Source organism: Nematolebias whitei, chromosome 12, assembly GCF_014905685.2.
Source record: "Nematolebias whitei isolate Nwh7 chromosome 12, NemWhi1, whole genome shotgun sequence".
Classification (NCBI taxonomy): domain Eukaryota; kingdom Metazoa; phylum Chordata; class Actinopteri; order Cyprinodontiformes; family Rivulidae; genus Nematolebias; species Nematolebias whitei.
In genome coordinates, this window is record NC_056509.1 from 31,274,986 (window position 1) to 31,298,233 (window position 23,248).

A 23,248-nucleotide genomic window follows, 5' to 3' on the forward strand; every position below is an offset into this window, starting at 1 on the left:
ATTAATAACTTTCATTGATGTTGCTTTTGTGCTATGATGAGCTCTAAACCTTGACTGAAACTCAAAAAAAATTTTTTTTTGATATTCACACAATTGATTAGCAAATATTTTCTCAAAAATTGCTGAGACCAATAGAAGGTTTAGAGCTCTGGCACCATAAAGTTTCCCTTCTTTCTTCTTTTGCCAGCAAGCAAATACAGTATGTGTGACATAAATTTTGCTGCACTTTGCTTTCTGGACTTTGTCTCTGGATATCATCTCATCCTAGATGTGTCTCAACTGTACATTCTGTGAGGTTTAACAGCTCCAGCTAAGGCTACTGAACCACACAGGTTTAGGCTAATGAGTGATGAATTAGGTGTCCGATTAGAGATCATATAGCTTTGCTGGCAGTCCGCTGACATTTCTGAAGCAGGAACATGAACTCTGTCCTGCAGACTTTTCCTGTTTAAATTGAAATTCTAATGACTGGGTAGAAAATACTGAGCTGCTGCTGATGCAAAATAAATTTAGTTGGCAGTCTGGCACTATTTCTATAAAATGCATTGCAGTAGCACTGCTAAAATTTATAGATTCAGCAAAAAAAAAGTGTTGCTTGTTTAAATAACAAGATGAAATAAAATGTAAAAAATTGCTTGTGTTTTCCTGGTTGTCTCTGGATCAATTGCTCTGTTCACCTGCCAGTCTGGTCATGTCAGTAAAATCCTTGGCTGAGTTGGAGCTTTAGCTGCCTTTGCCCTGAATTGAATTACTGTCAGGAGGGTTTTAGAAAGCAGCAGGAGGAAGAAGGAATTAGGAGGAACACCCCTAAAGGTCCAATTATATTTGATACAATGAGTTACACTGAGTGCACTGGGAGCCAAAATTCCTTCCCATTTTGTTGGCCCGTCATGCATACTGTATCAGTACCAGGGTGAAACGCCTCTCTTCCCAACTTCTGTTGGTACTTTTCTTTGAACAGTTCACCTAATTGGCTCAGAACTTTCCTTTTCTTTTTTTTTTCCTTGTTAAGCATCTCAGCACATATTCACATTCAGGCCATATAAATGTCAGGACCCTGTGAGTTTCTCAAATTCGTTACTTTGGGATGAAAGCAGTGAGGGGGCAGCTGAGCTTTGGATGAAGATGGCTTGTGTCATTTTGGACGACTTCCATGGTCTGCCTGGCAGTAGCTGAATGAATCATTTGTTGGGAAAAGGATCCCCTTTACCTCCTTATTGCCCAAAGATGAATTATTTAGAGCGTTAATGTTTTTGTATCATCATCTATCTCCATGAATCTTACTAATTATGTTTCTATACAAATTTTTAAATGCTCAAATTGCATTTCAATTAGCTCACTGGATAAATTTACCTAAATTTAGCCCTCATTTGCTTGTATTTGGTTCCAAAGCCAAAGTGGTCTTACAGTGGAAGACAGTGACAGTAAACTTAAAACTGCTGTATTGAATGAGTGAATACCATTGAGTGAATTTTATTACACCCCACAGTGACATACAAACAAGGCTTATCTGGACCAAAGTACAAAATGCCTTAGCTGCAGCTTCCCGGACTTGTCGTCATATGAGCACATTGTAATGTTTCACTCAGATCCAGCTGGAACGAGCTAAGGACTCGCTGACTGAATCAAACAGGTCAAAGTGCCACTGTTCTAAAGTTTAGACCAGGGGTGTCTATCCTGGTCCTCAAGGGCTACTATCCTGCATATTTTACAGTTTGCTCTGCTCCAACGCACCTGATTTGAACGAATGGGTGATTAACAAGCTTCTGCAAAACTTGAAGAGGTAATTCAACCATTGAACATTAGCAATTAACTATTGGATCACCCTTAAAGGAAATAAGCTAGAACACCCAACGTCAGAGATATGAAAACCAAGCAGGGAGAAGGAAAAGAGACAAGAAGCTGTGGATGGGCGACTGACCAGAAAACAAGAAATGCAAGTAGACGACTTGGACTTTAGTCCAGTTGTACCACCACCGAAAACACCACCCTGGATTTTTCCAAACACAACAGTTGACATGACATTCATTGAAAGAAAAAAAGACAAAATATTCATTTTTAATTCCTATACCATACAGGACCATATCAATAACTATTATAATCATGTGCAATTTTATAGACACATCAAAAACATCAACGGAGAAAGTAGGAGTGGCATATATAACAACATAATTCCATATAGAAGTAAGAAAAATAATCCCAAATGAACATTCATTGAGGCCCTAGGATAGACATGTGACCCGTCCAGGGTGTACCCCGCCCCTCGCACAGTGATTGCTGGACATGGGCACTGGCGACCCCCGTGACCCAAAATGGAAGAAGCGGGTAAAGATAATGGATGGATGGAACTTTCATTGACAGTATTGTTGACAGTGCAGAAGACACAAGATCGTGAAAAACAATAATTTGTTCAGATTCAAGTTCAACACTCATCAGTTTGCAGAATCGTCAGTCAGATAGCCGAATGAACATTTTACTAAGATTTGGACAAACTGGACATAGCACATTATGTATTATATTATAATCCAAAAACATGTTACTGGTCAATGTGAGACCTGTGGACAAGAGGGAGCCAAAGAACATGCCATGTCAGTATGTCAGAAATAAGAACGCAGAAGACGTATGAGCGAAGAATTAGGAAAAATCAAAGAAAGATTTAGTAATTATACTGTGAAAATGGCAGCATGGTGGCACAGTTGGTAGAGCTTCCACCTCTCAGCGAGAAGGTCACTGGATCAAATCCCGGCTGGGGGGGCCACCTTTCTGGGTGGAATTTGCATGTTCTCTCCGTGCATGCGTGGGTTTCCTCCAGGTACTCTGGTTTCCTCCCACAGACCAAAAACATGCATGTTAGGCTAACTGGTAACTAAATTGTCCCTAGGTGAGAGAGTGAATGCTTATTTGTCTTTGTGTCCCTGTGATGGACTGGAGACCTGTCCAATAGGGTGTCACTGTCCCCTGCCTCTCGCGCATGACTGCTGGATATGGGCACCAGTGACTCCTTTAACCCAAAAAGGAAGAAGCAGGTAAAAGATAATGGATGGATGGATGGATGGATGGATGAATATTACAAAAACAAACAAGAAATAAACATATTCAAATTTTATTTAGAAAAAAACAAAGTTAGAACATAAGCATGATTGCATACAAATATACACAGAGACATTTTGATCCACACTCCATTGTTTGCCAACCGCCATAAAACTCTGCATGAAGAAGACAAAGAACCAGTGAACCAGATGTGTTTGTACACAGAAACAAGTGAAACATGCAGGATAGTGGTCCTCAAGGACCAGACCAGCACTGGATACCACTGGTTTAGACTTCCTTTAAAATAGAAACCATATAGGGAAATTAAAGTATGTTCTTTTGTAGAAGGTAATCATTCTCCTTCAAGCACCTTTTGTCAAATTAGAAAACCAAAACTGTCTTTAAATAACTAAGAACCAAATATTTTCTTCATGTTTTAGCTTCCATTTTTGAAAGATGTCTTGAATATCATACTGAGACAAGACAAAATAACAGAGGAGAAAACTAACCCCGTAAGGCCCCTGTGGACGGTCAACAGCCTCATGTATTCATTGTTTGTCAGAGAGCAGACAACTTTTTAATTTCCAGCAAAATGTCCATGTGTTAAAGCACAAGAAAGGTTATGAATGGTAATGTTTTTGAAAGGAAGTCAGAGCTCAGAGACCCTGTCATGAAAAAACTCCTTGAGATTTAAAAAGGACAACAGTTACTCTGAATGAAAATCGAGTACAAGCTGAGTCAACATTACTCGACCAATACCTAAAATCAAAACTCACTCACATTTCAATTGTTTCTGTCGTATTTCTTAGATAGATTCGCCACATCTATTTTAAATTTTGATTTATTAACCTTGGATGTATAAATGTGCTGTTTCCTTTGAATAATCTAATCTATAGTCTTGTCTTTGACATTCGGGTCAGATTTTTTCCCCCAACCATCGCTCATTTTCAGATTTGTGCATCTGTGTAAGAGCCAAAGAAAGCTGTGACCTTTGCATTAACAAGTCTTATCTCTGACAAAGAAATAGTTCTCTTGTAAAAGACTGCCTCATATTCTATATTTATCATCTCTTTGACTTTTAAACACGTGTTTTTGTCGTTGTTTTTTTTTATTGCAACTTACACCTGAAAGAAGAGGAGTACCATACCAAAGGGAGCTGGTGGAAAACAGAATTGTAAAAGCAATGGAAGGCTGTAAAATAGTTCTCAGAAACAAGATCTAATGACAAGTGGTGTTTGTCTGCAGCAAAAAGAAGTTACAAGAAACTTATCAAAAATGTCCACCATTCTTTGCATTCCTTTTGATGATTGACTGATGATTGACAGTGACTTTATTTTGTTTTTTACAACTATATACCGTTACGCAGTGAAGAGCAGACTTTTGGTAAAGTGTTTACACAACTTATGAATAATAAAACGAATGTCTTTCAAAAAAGTCATTAGGCTGAGGAAAGGTTTCTGATGAAATATGAATGAAGGCGTGTTTTCAGTCCCAGATCTGTGGAGTTTTAGGTCTAATCTGTGTGTCTTATGGAAGAACTTCCTTTGACTATGACACAGTCTGAGCTTATGAGGTGAAAGGACAGGTCTTGTCTTAGAGGCATTATGTAACCTCATCGCTTGCATATTATTCGGTCGTAACTCAAAACAAGGTCAAATGTCAGGAAGGAGAAGAGGTCTGTCAGTAGTTTTCATTTATACACGTGTGCTTCCCTGAAAAAATCCTGGTCATTTTCTCTGCGATGCAATTTAAAACAGATTTCATAACAAAGGTGCACATTTTGGACCATTCAGTGAACAGTTCAAAGGTTTCCTGATAATTAAATGTTGCAGAGAGATACCCATAATCTCAAGCACACACATCAGTACCTTCTCACATTTACAAAATTAAAATTATTGTCCCAACTGTTTTATTTTTCATCAGTTTGAGGGACAGTTTTTTTTATTATTATTATTTTATTTTACATCATTCAGCATGAATTTATGTTAAAGCGGCAATTCAGACCTTCCACAGTGGGAAAAGTTACGAACAATGAACAGCTCCCCTGCTAAAGCAAGTGCATGCCCTTCTAAAATAGTTCCTGTCTGAAAAATGTCCTGGCAGTTCATGCATATTTGAAACGGTTATTCAGGCAGGTAGGCCATTTCTGCACCAGGACCTGTTGCTAATTTTGCCTACAATTAAACATTGATTTCTATGTCTATAACTATGCCATGCAAAATTGACCATGTATAAAACAGCATGGCCATGAACTCCACAACATTTTTTAAACTGGGATTGTTTTAAGATGGCAGCAGCCTACTTTGCACTTGGCCCAAGCCAATAACTATCTGGACTAGCCGTTAGCCGAAGACTAGCAGCTAGCTCATCAATCTGGTCATTGGTTGTTTATGTTGAAATTCTCAGGAAACATTCAGTAAAGAGTTCTTGCCTTTCAATAATGTTAGGATTCAACAACCATCCACACTCGGGTAAAGTTTCTTGCTGAGTTGCAAGTTTGGATTGCAGTGCAAGCTCACACACCCCCAACACACACACACACACACACACACTGCATTCTTTTTGTAGCCATCCTATTTGTTAAAAAAAAAAAAAATCAGTATGACTTTTTATAACTGTCTATTGTTGTCATCATTCTTTGTTGTAATCAGGTCGCTCTTGTAAATGAGTCCTCGAGGCTCAATGGGATTTACCTGTCTAAATAAAGGTTGAATGAATTCTACATTCCCAGGCCACGATCCAGAGCGAGAGTGAGAGCCAGCAAAGCCGCTGATAGGGGCCTCAAAATACTTATTTGAAATCTCTGCAGTCTTTGAAGTTGTCAGCTCTGTGTGCCAAGGACACCCTTCACTCTAGGAAAGAGCAACTCTGGGTCACTGACACATCCAGCTATGTAATTTGGTTTCCTGTGCGAACTTTGACCTTAGCTTCTATTCTCCTATATTGCCTTACAGCCATCTACATCCACACTCTTTCTCGTGTGTGTGACTTTGTGTGTACACACTTGAAGGACGTTTCTGTATTCTGTCAGCGTTGCCTGACACATGCTAAATGGTGATTGAGAAAAGGAGGTTTGTGGTGAGTTTGTCCTCCGGAGAGTCTGTCACTGCAGCTGTCACAAGAGAAGAGACTACTGCTAAAGCTGGGACTGACTCCCTCTCTGCCTCCTGTTCAAAACAAATGCAACCCTGTGATGTTTTATTCATAAACTCAAGATGCCGACTCTTTGGTCTCACTGCTTTTATTGCTACACTGTTTGTGTGCCTGGACTACACAACAATTCACGCTGACAGCTATGCAAATTTCAAATGTTTGTGTATTCAGTAAAAGACCCAAACAGCTCTGGTTGTAAGTAGGGATGCACGATATTGGAGTTTTAGCCGATATCCGATATGTCGATATGTTAAAATTTGTTTGGCCGATACCGATATTTTTTTTATGTACGTTCCTTTGTCAGAACATAACCCTCTTATTTAGGCTTATTTGCTACAAAACTGCTGGTGACATACAGTATATTCAGTAACAGCCATGATATGCATAGCACTTTAACTTATATTAAATGTAAAGTGTTAAATGTTATTTATTAGCATTAGTCAACTGCGATGCTGTCTCACTTGTGGAGGCTTGTTCCAGGTTCCTAGCTGCAGTGTGGGATCCTCTGCACTCTTGTGCATGGAGGACATCTTTTTAAGTTCTAAGTTTTTGTCTATCCATTGTGCCGTAAGACTAATCATGCTAACGGGGCTAAGACGACATCCAAATTTCTGTGGTAAAACTCACCCAAGTGCTAACGGCTATTAGCTTTTCAATGATGTCGGAAATGACAGCTTGTAACTCGGGTAAGGTTACGTCGGAAAAAATATCTCAGACTGGGGACGATCTAGCGAGGCTCAACGTGGTCCAAAAATCTTAGGAATCCGACATCCTCAACGAAAAAAAACTCCCACACCGCCGACATTTTGACTTCTTCCTCTCCGCCATGATCGGCTCACGTAGGTGCGTGTGATGTCATCACATTGTGCTGCCGCTGCAGGCATCCTTGTCACTGGGTTGTCGTACAAAAACAGCGCCTTTTATATCGGTGATTATTTTTGATGGAATGTCTGATATCTAACTTTAACGCTAATATTGGCCGATATGGATACCATGCCGATAATATCGTGCATCCCTAATTTATGCGCACAATCCTGATATAAAGAAATTAAGCTGCTGATTAAAACAATATTAGCATTAGTCAACAAGCTAACAATGGCAAAACTATTCAAGCAATGAGACTGTTGCTTTGCTTTGAACTCCCACCTGAAGGGAACTACATAGTCCTGGTCTTGCAGCTCTGCTTCAAACTGACCATCTAGATGTAAAATGTATTTCTTTACTCCCAATAAATGTGGCTGATAATTTTTTTAAGGAGTGCAAATTGTGCTTGGATTTATCCAAGGTGGTTGTAGGCTAATTATAATTATAATTATGAATATTTGGAATTTTTTGTTACACAATATGAGGTTGTTTTTTTTTACTTTTGAAGTGCATAAAGACATGACTAGACTATGGTCCACACAAGCTAAATGAGTGAAATGCTTTGTGATTAGCAGGATGCTGCTTCTGTGGTAGTCATACCATGATGATGAAAAGGCCCAGTTAAAATTTTAAACATCAAACTCTAACTCACAGGTCAGGAAGTGGAAGATGCTGTCTCGCCATCATAACGAGAACTCAAACAAACATAAGGAGGCAGAGCTAGACGTCCACCTGGGAGGTTGTCAGTGCTGGGGGCTCCACAACTCGCCTCTCCTGGCCAGCCCCATCATCCTGGAGTGCTCCATCTGCAGTGGGCCCTACATCAGCTACGCCCTGGAGGACACCTGGCAGCCACGCCAACGAACACAAGTAGGTTCAACATACAGCAAATGCTCATTCGATAATCAGCGCTATTGGTAAATGATGGATCTTTGTACAGAAATTGTAGGCCTACAATGAAAATGGCTAACTAAGACAATTAGTTTAATTAACATTCTAAACAGGCCTCTCTTGTAAATGAGTCATCAAGGCTCAATGAGACTAACGTGTATAAATAATGGTTAAATTGCAATGAAAAATAACTACAGCAACACATTATATCACCTTTAAAGTAACATAAATCATCTTGAGAACAGTCTCAAGGTGTTACTTAAATAAGAATGAGTCTAATTTGACAGGAGTCATCACTCCCAGTGTTCCCGTGTTCTGCAGTAGTATAATTTGTGCTGACATTCTTCTTCATTGATTCAGTTTGTGTGCCATCTTGCCATAATTGTAGGTCAGCCTTTGGAATTTGAGCAGATTTTGCTTTTTTTTTTTTTTTTTTAATAAAACATTTAGTTTAGCTACATATTATTTAATTCCAGTGTAAAATGCTAGCCTCTCTAAATTAATTTCTGATTTCATCTAATTGTGTTTCGACATACATTATAATAACCCATGAGCTACCTCAGAGCTGGATCATTTTTTTATCTTCAGAGTTGTCTTGTTGACCTGTTTTCCTTTCTGGGTAGTTTTATTAAAGACATAGAAGAATTGCTTTACTATAAATTTGATAAAAGCATCTAACTTACTTTTTTAGCCACTGGCACTAATGGACAAAGTTGCTAAAAGCTTTTCTGGGAACTAAGGTTCTTATGTTGCGGTTAAATAGATAAAAATGTGTATTTTAACAGCAAATGGTTATAAAATATGCAACATTAGAGTTAAAGCACCATAATTTTAACGTCATGATATTACTTCTACTCACAAATTCACAAAGCAAACCCGTTTGTCTCTAAATACATTTTTTGACACTTTTCTAACTTATTTTCTAAAGTGCTATTCCTCGTTGATTCACGCACGCGCGCACACACACTGCTGCCTCAACAAGTCAAACTTTAAGTCTTCTTTTAGAATAATAAATTTGCCATGAAATATTAATGAACAGAAACTCCAGACTTTAGATCACCATGGAAACGGCTTCCATCAGACCCCCTACCCACTCGATAAACAACGTGAGAGAGGGCAGGAGATGAAGGAGCGCTGGGAGGCAGCTGGAGAGGGATGTAAATTCATGCAGAAAAAAAAATGACAAGGTTACAAATGGCTAACCCTGCATGTGGATGAATATATTTGTGTGTCCGTTAGGAATCGATGAAGAGACAAACACTGTTAGAGGACCTAAATGACCGGCAGAGCAGGCAGACTGTTGAAAGCACTAGATGTGTGAACAATGTAAGAAAAGTGAAACCAGCCAAATGTACACACACCACACACACACACGCCCCGGCTTGTCTTGCACGCAGAAAACACTCATGGGAAACTTACAGAGATTTGGGAAGAGTTCAGAGCTGTGGCACGAAATAAACTAGACTAAGTATTTAATAGAGACATCAGCATTGCTGACTATATATACTTTGTATATAAATATACATACAGTATATATACTTCATATATAATGATCCGATGGTGCAGTTTTATCAAAATGAGATTAATATTAACAGGTCTCTCTTGTAAATGAGTCCCTGAGGCTCAATGGGAACTAACCTGTATAAATAAAGGTTGAATGAAAAATATTATTCTTTTGTCTCATGACAGCTACCAGTCATGGGGATTGTGAAAAGAGAAAGTGCAGCTAATGTTTAAATTAGGGTTCATGTGTGTTTTATTTGATTTTTAACTCAAAGCTGATCTGATTAAATTCACCATAAAGAGAGCAGCTGTTTTAGTTCCCTAAATTAATGCGCAATAATCCAGGTATAAATCCAACAATGTTCAGTCAGGTCATCTGGATGGTTTAGATTTTTGTGCTGTGACCTTTCGTCCTTCATCCAAAGGACTTCTTCAATCTGAGGAGCCACCGAACTAAACTGAATCCCACAAGCAGCTCACTCCCAGAGTGGAAAAAGCTGTTTGCTGGTGATAAGATGTGATAAGGGGCCCGCCCTCTCCCCTGTCAACTCCTCTAAGGCAGCCATGCCAAAGTGGTTCAAAACACCAAAGTTGATGCTCAATAATCCAGGTATAAATCCAACAGTGTTGGAAACTGTCCAGATGACTTGACTGAACATTGTCAGCTGTTTTAGTGAAACTAGAACATATGATGTTGTTGCAACATTGAATAGCACTTTTATTTTACTTCCTCTAACTTAATTATTACTTTTTCCCCACATGTTGAAATGTTGTCAGTGTGTTTGTCAATCACGTGTTTTTCCAACAGACTGTTTCCTTCTTGAACTTCTCAGATTCAGACACGTATGACAGTGTTGATCGCCACTATTGTATGACTCCTCTGAACTATCTTCTGCTTCAAGATGGAAGGAGACATAAAATAAATAAATATACTATATATAAATATTCATTTAGTGGTCAGCCAAATATATTAACATTTCAAGTAAAAAAAACACCTTCAATGTTTCTATTTATTATAATTTTTGCCCCAATTTAGTGTTAGAAGTTTAAAAAAGAAGTTTGAAGTCATGCCCCTCCAGCAAACAATGTTAGGAAACAATAAACAATGAAAAGTATGTATAGCATAAATTTATGCTTCTACTTTGTATTTTCTGTTGAGAAACATCCAAAATTCCACACTGTTGATTGTTAAAAGGTTGTGTGAAAAGAGCCTTCACAAATGCAACATCATTCATGCTTAAAGAATGAAATGGCAGTGAATTTGACAGTGATTTATGAAAAGTTGTCTACATTTCATCTTCCAACTAGATCAGAACGTTGTGGTATTTTTTAAACAAACAGATCTTTATATCGTTTACAGCTGTTTGGAAACATCTGTAGGCTCCCGTTAAGAAGCAGAGACAAGACTTGAATGATCCAGAAACACATCAGATTTGTTTCACGAGGGTTTTGATCACTGATGTGGGGATAAAACTGGGATTCAGACTTCAAAGTTTTTCCAAAACACAAACACGCAATTTTATTTTATTTTTTTTTGAAGCATCGACTTTGTAAAACCAGCGCTGCACCACTGGAAAATGTTGCCTAACTATTTTGACCTTGTTTGTTTCCTGTTCTAAACATGTCATGTTTTTATGGTTGAATACTGTTTTAAATATGCACAAGGTTTTATTTCATTTACAGTCTCCCCTAAGTTTCTGTTTAACGGTACCACTATACAATAAGGTTCCCTTTACAGATGGCTAATAAGTAGTTTATAGATATGTTATTAATTCATCTATTAACACTTTATAAATCATTAATAACTGTTTATTATGCATTAATTAAAGGTGACAGAGAAACAAAACTGACCAGTTTGTTGCCAAATAGTGAGTCAAATCTGCCACCTATATATTTACTAACTAATTTACTACCTTGTAGGCACAAAAAACATTTGAAAACCTACTTTTTTATTTGTAGATACTTAGTATCTAGAAATCTAGAAGGTAGTAACTTAGTCTGAAATGTTTAATATAACAACTAGATGGAATATATAGGTGAACAGATTTGGTTCACTATTTGACAAGAAACTGGTCAGCTTTGTCACTCTGTCACCCTTAATTAATGCATAATAATCAGTTATTAATGATTTATAAAGTGTTTATAGAGGAATTAATAACATATCTATAAACTATTTATTAGCCATCTATAAGGGGAGGATTATTGTAAAGTGGTACCTGTTTAACGTTATCCAAGGGATGTAGAGCACCCATTGAATATTGCTGTATGGGAAAATGTCTCTTTTATATAAACTACTATAAAAAGGAACAACTGCACAGATAAACATTAATGGATTTATACTGAACATAAATTATTATCCCTGAACAAGTTGTTTTTCTAAGTATTGCCAAACTGTCTTTTGTCTGCAGGCGATGGACCTGTACTACCACAATGAGTCAGACTCGGACAACTACTGTTGCCCTGGCGACAACGGTGAGTAACCGACAACAAAGCCTTTTGTTCTTCTTGGATTCATCCATTTCCTCCAACCGTCTTCTTTCCAAATGTTCCAACACAATTACTTCACCACAAACTTTTCTTCTTTGTTGTTCGTCTTCATGCTCCCTCTTTGGCTTTTCGCCTCATCCTTTATTTGTTTCCCCGAGTCCAAAGTGGAGCTCCTTCTGTTTGTGATGACTTTATCTTACTTGAGCACTTTGCTTTTCAATCCAGCCTCTAAACCTGCAGGATAATTACTGTTGTCCCAAACCACCGATTACTGTTATTCCTTTTTGTGGAATTTAGCAAAGCAGCTCTTTACAGACACAATCGTCAGGACAGATCATCACATGAACACGCTGACCTCGTCTGTTTACAGCTTCACGCCAGCTGTTGGCTGCGTGCAAGCTCGACGGCTTGGCCTACATGTATGTGACACCGCTTACGGGTGAGAGTCCGTCTGCGTTTATTGCTGAAAGGACTGTAAGTCAGGGAACTTTGTCTCGCATCAGAATGCTGATTTGTGCCACAAATCAGAGTCCGGTTTAAAGTCCACGAGCTGTGACACGATCGGCGTGCTCGGACGAGACATGGGCGCTAATGAGCATGTGAGCTCGCTGTGCAGTTATACAAGTCTGGATCGTTTCTTCATAATCAGCAGATGAAAGGTGGCATTTAGAATTGTATCATCATCAGTAAAATGCTTTACCTTGAACCATGCACTCATTTAGTCATGTATAATATTCATATTTTTTAATGCAAAAATGAAATAATTTCCTCGAGTCATTGTTAGAACACACATTTATAAACGCATATTACAGTATTCTAGCCCCCTGAGTATTAAGCTATTCCAATGTTATTAGATATTCTACTACTTTATTGTTCTAACCTTTAAGCTACACTGACCATTTAATCCAATATTATTGTTCAATCTGATATATTCAATCATTATATATGAGCTCACTGTTCATGTTTGGTGATATGTTTTCTTGTTATTCAAAATGTCCAATATAAATATGAGTAAAACAGCAGATGTGTAAGTATAAACATGAGAAAAGGACTGAAATAGATCACTTTGTGCCATTTTTGAAGATCTGCATTTATCTGGAACATCTTTAAGAATCACAAGAACCCCATTTTGTTTGAAAAAGAGGTTTATTTTTTGCCTCCCGGTTTGCTTATTATAAAAAGAGCTTTAAGCTTGTAGAGAAGTGTGTAAGCAATTTACTGAGCTGCTGACAAGCTGTTCCTGTGGCCATGGCCGTCTCACTGCTACACCTTGTTGATCCAAGTTCACCAATTAGGGGTTTTAGGAGAACTCGGAATTTGAAAAAAAAAAAAAAAAAAAAATTACTTTTATGAGTCTTGGACACAGCTGTGTGCCAACAACAACAAGTAACTAAAAGTAGGAGGCAAATAAAGATGGTGTTGATTATGGGAAGCAAAATTTTGACTGAGTTTAATGAAGGGACACAAGTTTAAGGTTTTTACATTTTGCTTTAACATACTGGCTTTGTGCAACAAAATGCATTTGCAAAATAAATAAATAAATCTTAAAAGCCTCCGTGTGTTTATCATCCTGCTGCAGCAGTGAATCAGCGTTTATTTTCCTACTAATAGTGCTTCCCTTTTTCAGAGAACATTACATAACATGTAATTACAGACCCTGGATTGGAGTTTGTGTGTGTGCTCTTCAACTTTTTGCTCTCACCGTGTTTTTGACGTAAACCTCGCTTGTACCAGCCTGCCCCAGGAGCTTTAAGAGGCACGCCTACTCAGAGACACGCACTTATTCACAAAAACAAAGTAAACACATACTTTACGGATCCTTAAAGACACTCTGAACCCAAATGTGCCCATTAGTTTAGAGGTCTGAACATTTTTATAACAACAAAAGTGTTGATAGGGTTGGGTGGTTTTTATTGCTGTGTTTTTGCAGCTGGATTAAACAGCTCCTTTAAGAGGATAGGTCAGATGTTCTGAAGTAGAGTTCTGTGGAAACAAACCATATCTTACCTGTTGTGGAAAGATGACTGAGCGACTTTGATTGATTGGAGAAGCAAAGTTGAAATCTGATTGATAAAATAGCTGGTCTGAACAGAGTTTTGCTGTCTTCAAACAACTTGGGTCCCAAGTTTCGTTGCCGTTCATGTGATTATTATTTGATAAACCTTTAAGCTAACATTATGTTTTATTTCCAACAGTAATATGATGATATTCCTGCAGGAAGTGCCCTCAGCTGCACCAGAAGTGCTTCCTGCTGCTATTAATACATGCAAACAGATATAAAAAGTCATGTAATGCAAAATTGGTACACATTTGCATAAACTGCTATGAATTTTTTTGCGAATGATGGTAGAAGCAATCCACTTTAGAACTGGTCTTGGTCAGAATAACTTATATCCCACATGTGGGCAAAATAAGGTCCGAGGGCCAGAAGTGGCCCTTGAGCCATCTCAATCCAGCCCTTGGCGTCCTCATACAAAAATAAAGAAACCTGGAATAAAATAGCAAGTTTCAAATGTTTAGTAATGACTCGTGAGGAACAAGAAATATACGGATTCTTTACCAATTTACAGAAAAATGCACTTTTTCAGGGCAGCACGGTGGCGCAACTGGTAGAGCTGCTGCCTCTCAGCGAGCAGGTCCTTGGTTCAAACCCCGGTCCAGGGGCCTTTCTGGGTGGAGTTTGCATGTTCTCTCCGTGCATGCGTGGGTTTTCTCCGGGTGCTCCAGTTTCCTCCCACAGACCAAAAACATGCATGTTAGGCTGATTGGTAACTCTAAATTGTCCCTAGGTGTGAGTGAGAGAGTGAATGGTTGTTTGTCTCGTTTGTCTCTATGTGTCCCTGTGATGGACTTGCGACCCGTCCAGGGTGTACCCCGCCCCTCGCACAGTGATTGCTGGACATGGGCACCAGCGACCCCCATGACCCAAAATGGAATAAGCGGGTAAAGATAATGGATGGATGGATGCATTTTTTCACAAAAATAGACCTGAGCATTTCTTTGCCAGGATATATAGGGTCAGAGGTTGTACTGACACATGTATGAAGGCTGATGTGTGAAAAATACTACACTAAACTAAATATTGCATGTTGTTAGCCATTGGTTAATGTCTGAAATAACTGCCACGAGGGCTATTTTATAAGCACTAGATTTAATGGGTACTGTTGTGTTTTCAACAAATATGGCTTCCTTTTTGTGTTTCTTTTTGCAGATGATGTGATGTGTATAATAGATGCAGGTAGCAACATCTGACCATGCTTCAGCTCAAACAGTGGCCCTTAGAGCCAGTTGACTAAATCAAAAAAGCCCTCTGGGAGAAAATAAAAGTTGCTCACTTGTTCCTCAGCTCAACTGTTTGGGCAGAAATAATCTTCTCCAAACTAAAATTGTTCAAAAAAGCTACCTACAGCTGAGCAGATGGTAAATGTTTGCAACCTTTTTCACTTCAGCTAAGCAGTCGTTCACTTATTATAGGGTTTGTTAATTATTGCTCTGGATACTTTGTCTTGAATTTTATTATAAGAAGAATCAGGCTTCCCTCTCCAAGAATCTTCCACTAAAACCAGTTCCATGCTGGTTCACTTCTAGAAAACTACTGTGATGCACAAGTTAGATTTCCATCAGTCGCACACACCTTTAAGCCCACAAACCATCTTCAATGGATTCATTTAAAGATAAAACTCAAACGAGGAGCTACAGCAAGGATGGACACATGACTTCCATCAGAAGGGATTTGAGGGGATAAGTAGGGCAACCTTCTGGTAACCCAGAAAGCCAAGCAAGCCACACACACATTAAACCAAACACAATCATGGCGCCCAATGACACAATAAAGGCTTAGCTGTCCTCCTTCTGAATAACAGAGCTCTTTATGTAATGCTGTCGTTCGGTTTGTCACCGCTGAGGCTCATTCTCATTCATCCCCAGATCAACTGAATCCTCATCATCCTCAACTGAAAGAGGGGCAGATGTGATGGAAACATGTTGTCCATCTGAAACAACGTTATTGAGTGTGAGTGTGTAGGATTTATAAGTGTCATACTCCAACTTTAATATCCTGCACCATGGCAAGCTCTGTCCTTTCCTGGAGTGGCCCACAGAGAGTTTCTGAGTGCGTGAGTCAGAGCCACTAGGTTACATAACGTACTCATGTTTCAAACACATATAGAGAGGTAACAAATCCACAGCCTGAGTGGTGTGGAGCCTCCTCTTGTTGAGGGGGCTGAGTACTGAGCTGCCTGTGTGTGAATCGAGAAACGAAAGAAGGGGCAGAAAGGAAAAATACTAAGAGGACCTTTTGTTTGAATCACTCCCTCTCTTCCAATCTCCGTTCACCATCTCTCTTTCATTAGATTCAGTGCTCAGTTGTATCAGAACAAGAGCATTTACCCCAGTGGAGGTAATCTAGTTTTCCTAAAGAAACTTTTTTTAACCTTTCTCTAAGTCAGGGGTCCCCAACCCTGGTCCCTGAGGAACACCATCCTGCATGTTTCAGTTGTTTCCTGCTCCAACATGCCTGATTCAGTATTTACTTGTTTCCTCAAGTTCTACAGAAGCCGGTTAATCACCGATTCATTCATATCAGGTACATCAAAGCAAGGAAACAAGTAAAACATGCAGGACGGTGTTCCTCAAGGACTACAGTTGGGAACCACTGCTTTAAATTACTGATGTCTAAGTGACTTTGCCACCCAAAAAAGGTTGTTTTCTACAATGCATTTTCTCCACTTTTTTATTTCTTTTTTTAAAGATAACAATGGATGTGGAACGTTTTACTTGCTTGGCACGCGCTGCTTGTCATTGCTGATGAAACATGCCACTTTGTGTCCCATGAGGGCTTTCTTTGTGGTGTCAGGGATGAGAAATGATACATGAAATGTGTGTTGAAGGATGGTGCTGCTTCATCCTGGACTGTTTAAAAGCAAAAAAAAGTGTCTTTATCAAATTACACAATGGGAAGCTGTATCGTAGTTTCAAATGGCGCAGCGAGAATGGGACATGAAGGACGCCTTGAAAGGGTTTAGGAAGAACTCCCTAATGTTTTAGAAAGCAGGGGGTCTCTGCAGGTTTGTTCCGGCTCTGTGTGAGAACATGGCTGCAGAGGACAGAATAAAAGATATGAGGTCGTATTTAAATGCTGCAAAGTCACACCTGCACATTATTCTTCCTGTAGCTATAAGTTGTGGGTGAGCGTTGATCGCTGCTTGTCTTTGGCTCTGCTTTCTTAATAATAAATGCAACACAGTGTAGCTGGGGGACAAAATCATTCATTTTCACCATGGACTTTATCACTGCTGATCCGTTGATTGATTTCTAGCGCTGATAAAATGAATCAGGATGGAGAAAGAAGTGACAGCTCCCAAGTGCGTCCCATAGCTGAACTCTTAAAAACCCAATTATCAGTGGCAGCTTACGAATGGTAAAATGTGTGAAAGTACGTGAGAGCATAATAAATATAGATTAAAAATTTAAATCAAGGTCAAGGTTTCTTTATTGTCATTCACATCTCATGTGGTACATGTGGTGGAATGAAATTGTGTACGCAGGGTCCCTGTTACTTCCAACAAAAGTATAAATTGCAAAGGAAAAACAGTAATAAGATCTAAGATATGAACTAAGAAATACGCTAAACTAAGAATACAGTAAGTAGCACAAAAACAATATGCCAAACAACAGCAGCACGAACATGAGTGTGTGTGAGCAGATGGGTACAAATGAACACAGCAGCGTGAAATAAATCATGAATCTTTAAGAAAGATAAACTTCTCACATTGCATAAAAAATATTTTCTTACCCTACTCATCAATTAAGCCAAGGTTTCCATTTTATTAACCGTTTTAACCAAATTTGTTTGTGTTTATAAGATATTCAGCATTTTATTTTTATTTTTTGCAGCATGTCAACATGTATACAGCTTATTGAAAAATAAAGAAGTAGAAAAACATCTTAAGGTTGCGCAGTTGTCAGTTAAAATGTCAATGTCTGCAACAAGTTATACAGCCTCATAACCCTTTCTTTGACGTCTGCTCATATCTCTTAGGAAGGGGGGGAGGAAGGTTTTCCAAACCTTATTCCTAGAAAAGAGATGGGTGTACACAAGTGCTAAGTGGAATAGCAGTTTACTAGAAGACAAGGTTAATAATTATGGCTGCGTTTCTTAAAAGCTGCCACATCTGAACCCTGGTAAACCTTGCAAGTCTCAGAATCTGAGCCCAGTGAGAAGGAAAAAATATGTAGTTTTGTTCTGTGAACTATAAACATGTTCTAGGTATTATGCAATAAAGCAATGCAGTTTGAAGTGAAACTAAAAGCCAAGCATTGAGGAATGACAGGTATGTATTCCTAGATTGCACACCACCTTCGATACAAGAGTTTTCAACTCCGTTTTGGTCAAACCATTATGTGTCATCTCACACGATACTGAGAGATCTTGAATGATATTTAGTACTCGGAGCGTGTTGTAAACATCGCCATACATCACAACTAGACACAGGACTGGAAGCCAGAAGTTGAAGCCACAAAGAACGAGCGCCACACTCATCATTGTTGGGCCCCTGGTTTCGTCCCAGTCTACTGTCAGGAATCTGGCTGTTCGTTTTCATGGTGTTTTTAAATCAGACGAACAGATCAAACTTTTCCAACTAACACTCATTGCCAAGGTGAAGTCATATCACCCCACTAAAGACCTTGAAAAAGTGATTCACACTTTTATTACCTATCGTTCGGACTATTGTAATGCTTTTTATGTTGGCTTGGATAAATCATCTCTGCATTAAAGCGTCCAGATAACATCAGCTCATCTTGTCTCAGGTTTGTTTAAATCGTGAACGCATGACCCCACCAGTCCTGGCTTCTCTCCATCGGCTTTCTGTTCACGTCCGGATGGATTTTAAGATTTTAATGCTTGCTGTTAAAGTGTTTAACGATCTGGCCTCATCGTATTGATGTGAGCTCCTTAACATCTACTCTTTGGTAAAAGCACTCGAGTCTACCAAGCAGGTTCTCTTAGATCAGTTCTTCCCCCAGAAAATTTTGAATTTTGAATAAAGTAGATGTGATTTCCTGCATTTTGTTGTATTTTAACGGGTTGTTAAACATCTACGTGCTTGTAAATGAAATTTTGTTTTTGTTTTTGGCGAACCTCCAAGCACTGGTTCATCATGGACCCCCGGGGATCCCAGTTTGAGAACCACTTGTCCTCAGATCCAAACTGAAATCCAGAGGAGATAGGGCTTTTGCGATTGCTGCTCCAAAACTGTGGAACAGTTGACCTTTTCATTTACGGTCCACTGAGACTGTTGAGACTTCTAAAATCTTTACTGAAGACACATTTGAATTAGGGCAGAGTGTGAGGTTCAGTCAGAGCTGATGGATTTCATGATGTGTTTCTGCACCTTATTTTAATTTAGTTTGGGTTTACTTGTGTTTTCGTGTTTTTATTGCAGTTTTACATTTTTATTTGACTGAACTGTAACGCACTTTGGATAACTTTAGATGTTTCTATGTGCTACATAAATGCATTGACATTGATCAGCTGGGGCAGCCATCTTGGATTTGTTTGACTCCAATTATTATTTGGAGGATGTACAAAGTATATCGAGTGACTAGGCTAAGCTTTAAATAAATAGAGGTGACTACAACAGTTGATGCACAAAATGTTGAGCAAAAATGTTGCTTAACATGTAGCACTCTGGGTAAGTGTTGGAGATAACTCAGCTACTATTGCACCAAATCTTAGCTCAATAGCTGCAAAGTTATCTGAGTTATAGCAAGTTTGTGTTTTGTGAGGTCAGTTGGCTGTGGCGGCCATCTTGAATCAGGCTGACTAGTCAGTCAGTTGTAAATAGTAGATAGTACAGCAATGGTTAGTGTCTAAGAGTTTCAATAAAGCCAGAATGATTGTTCAAATATGGGATTTTTCAGTGGTTTTAATTTGAATTGTTGAGCTTCTAAAACTACTTATACAGCAATAAATTTGGGGGTTAATGTAATTTGAACTCATCAGAATTTTGGTAAAAAAAAATGCATTTGAAAATATAAAAGTGATTTTTTGCCTTTGCATTCAATTAAATTTTGTGATCAGTAAAACAGAAATTCTCTTGTAAGAGTTCGGAAAATCTTTGCACAGCTCATTTGCAGATGATCTTAGCTCCAACTTTTACTTTAACGCTCTCCACCACTTGATTTACATCTCCCAAAATAACCACTTCTGTCTTTTCTCATTCTAACAGCTTTTAGTCACCACTTCTTTTCAGAAAAAGAGAAAAGAACTTTACATTATTGTCTTTCGACCTGGCGTCTGATTCCATTGTTCTCCCTCTGACTGTGTTTCCATCTGGGGATTATTGTACCGGCTCAATGTCCATCGCGTGCTGAGACGGCCTGAAATGTACTCATCGTTGTTCATATGTAAACAAAACGACTGGTGATTGTTGGCAACAAAAATGACTCTGCTGATTTCACTCTTTAAAAAAAAATTAAACTTTTGTAATTAATGATTTGTTATTACCGTTTTTAATCATAAATGATTTACAACATACAAAAATTCAAAACAAAAACATTGTTCAATGGTGTGATTTGACAGCTACTATGGCTTTAACCCTCCTGCTGCCCTTGGGTCAAAATGATCCACAAAGCCTTCCTGGGTCATTTTGACCCAAGGGAAACAGTAGAGTTGAACAAATGCCACTAGAGTCACTCTCCAAGTTGGCTCTTCTCTTTTGATTCCTCGTGTTAATGAGGCCAAACGGTGCTGAAATAATCCAACAGGATTATATACAGACTCTTTCCAAAAAAAATAAAATATCATGGAAAAGTTGTTAACTTAATTCCATTCATAAAGTTAAACTGTAACAGATGATAGATTCAGGACTTGCAATTTCAACAATCTCAAGTATTTGTTAATTTTTACATAATTTGGGCTTCCAGCTCACGAAACTCACAAAAACAGGAATTCAAAAAATTAGAATACTGTGAAGACATCAGGCCACACTACTCAGTTTTTGCAGAAAAAAAGAAATAAATTAGGATCACAACAAATCAATCAAACTATGGTACTTTCAAAATGATGTCAATCTTCAATACTTGGGAATCTCTTTGCCTTAATCTCTGCCTCGATGCAAGGTGGCATTGAGGCAATCAGCCTGTGGCATTGACTGGGAGTTATGGAAGTCCAGATTTCCTTGATGCTTGCTGTCAGCTCTTCTTTGGTGTTGGGTCTGGTGCCCCTCATGTTCCTCTTGAGAATACCCCAGAGATTCTCAATGGGGTTTAGGACTTAGCACTGTGGCATGGGCATCAAACCAGGTTTTGGTGCTTCTGGCGGCATGGGCAGAGACCAGGTCCTGCTGGAAGATGAAATCTGCATCTCCATACAGATCCTCAGCAGAAGGAATCATGAAGTCCTTTAAAACATTCTGGTAGACTGTTGCGGTGACCTTGGATTTAAGAAAGCAGAGTTTACTAACACCTGCACCGGACATTGCACCACAAATCATGACTGACTGCGGATATTTCACACTGGACCTCAAGCAGTATGGGTTCTGTTCCTCACCCTTCTTCCTCCAAATCCTTGGACCTTGATTTCTGAATGAAAGGCACACTTTACTTTCATCAGAAAAGAGGATCTTGGATCACTGGCCAATGGTCCAGCCCTTCTTTTCTTTGGCCCAGTTGAGACACTTCCTACATTGGCTCAGGTTCAGAAGCTTGACCCGAGGAATCCGATAGTTGTAGCCCATCTCCCAGATGCGTCTGAATGTGGTGGTTTTTGAAGCTGTGACTCCCGCCTCAATCCACTCTTTCTGGATCTCTGCCAGATTCTGGAATCTTCTATGTTTGATAATCTGCTGAAGCCCATGGTCATCTCTTTTGCTGGTGCATCTTCTCCTGCCACATTTTGCCCTTCCACTAGACTTTCCATTGATATGCTTGGACACAGCACTCTATGAACAGCCAGCCTCCTCAGCTATGACTTTTTGTGGTTTACCCATCCTATGGAGGGTATCAATGATGGTCTTCTGGTCAGTTCTTATATTTGCAGTCTTCCCAAAACTGAACCAAACTGAGAAAATTGAACCAAACTGAAGCAATTTAATGACACCTGAGGAAACATGTGCAGGTGCTTTGAGTTTAGTAGATGATTAGTGTGTCACACTCAGTTTAAAACATTCATGCCCTGCAAAATTTTGGCTGATTTTTCCACAGTATTCTAATTTTTTGAATTCTTGTTTTTGTGGGTTTCATCAGCTGGAAGCCCAAATTATGTAAAAATGAACAAATAAATACTTGAAATCATTTAAATTTCAGGCCCTGAATCTATCATCTTAAAGATGAACTTTTTGAATGGAATTATGGAAGTTAAACAACTTTTCCATGATATTCTAATTTTTTAGAAAGGGTCTTATTTTGTGCTCCTTCGTTAATTAACTGTACTCTAGGACTTTTTTTTTTAATGAAATAATTAAAGTCTAAACTCCAAAATGTTAACAACGAAGTCCATGCTCCAAAATGTTAAGTTGACGGGGAGCACGTGAAGGCACCACCCACCCCCCACCCGCCCCGCCCTTGTGAAGAGTCACGCAAACCCGGCGGAGTGGAAGGAAACAGAGGCGGGCTGTCTCCGCCCTGCCTGAACAGAAAAAAAAAAAAAAAATGTTGGAAGAAGCTGTTGGAGGAGGACTGCGGTGGGTAGTTGGATTACCTGTTCTGCCGAGGAGTCCGCAGCCTCTCTGTCTGTTGTGACCGATGCCCTGAAGCATCCCCATGAAAGAAAAAACGACTTCTTTGACGTGTAAGTAAAATAAAAAGGTTTGGATTCCTAAGGACCTTACTGTCCAGTCAAACGGCTGGATTTTCTCCCCCCCTGTGGAGAGCAGAAACTAACTGGGGCGACTTCTCTATCGATTTATATCCATAGAAGCTTCTCCCTGGCTGGGGTGGGGGTGTGTGTTTGCTAAGGACCCCGGCGACTTTACAACTTGTTGAACTTTGAAGCTGCAAACAAAAAAAGTGACGTTCGAGCCGGTTTCTTTGCAAGTGGTGGTGCGTTTAAGTGTTTCGTAAACTGCAGCGCCGGCCGGTTTTTGTCCTCCACCTGTGAACAGAATTGTTCGTCCTTTTTTTTTTTTTTTTTGTACACGCAGTGATCCGTGAATTTAGTTTTGGTTTTCACAGGTCACATATTGTATTACTTGCTCTCATTCCACAGGGGGGGGGGGGGGGGGGGCTGGCTTTGTTGTTTACGGGGCATTTTTTTATACAACCACTTGCAAAGACACCGTCTTTTTTTTTGGCCCGCGGCGTTCTTTTTTTTTTTTTT

At 39.1% G+C, this 23,248-nt stretch overlaps 1 protein-coding gene across 2 annotated transcripts in view; it reads left to right on the forward strand.

The window, feature by feature from the left end:
- sgk1 (serum/glucocorticoid regulated kinase 1) overlaps positions 1 to 23,248 on the forward strand; it is a 45,643-nt gene that overhangs the window by 16,816 nt on the left and 5,579 nt on the right. Inside the window, exons 3-4 of one of the 2 annotated variants that reach the window (XM_037685837.1) lie at positions 7,702 to 7,917; positions 11,850 to 11,913. In XM_037685837.1, the coding sequence (XP_037541765.1) occupies positions 7,702 to 7,917; positions 11,850 to 11,913 (280 nt within the window). Of the gene's footprint in view, positions 1 to 7,701; positions 7,918 to 11,849; positions 11,914 to 22,573; positions 22,721 to 23,248 lie in introns of those variants that run through there. The other variant, XM_037685836.1, reaches the window with a different exon arrangement.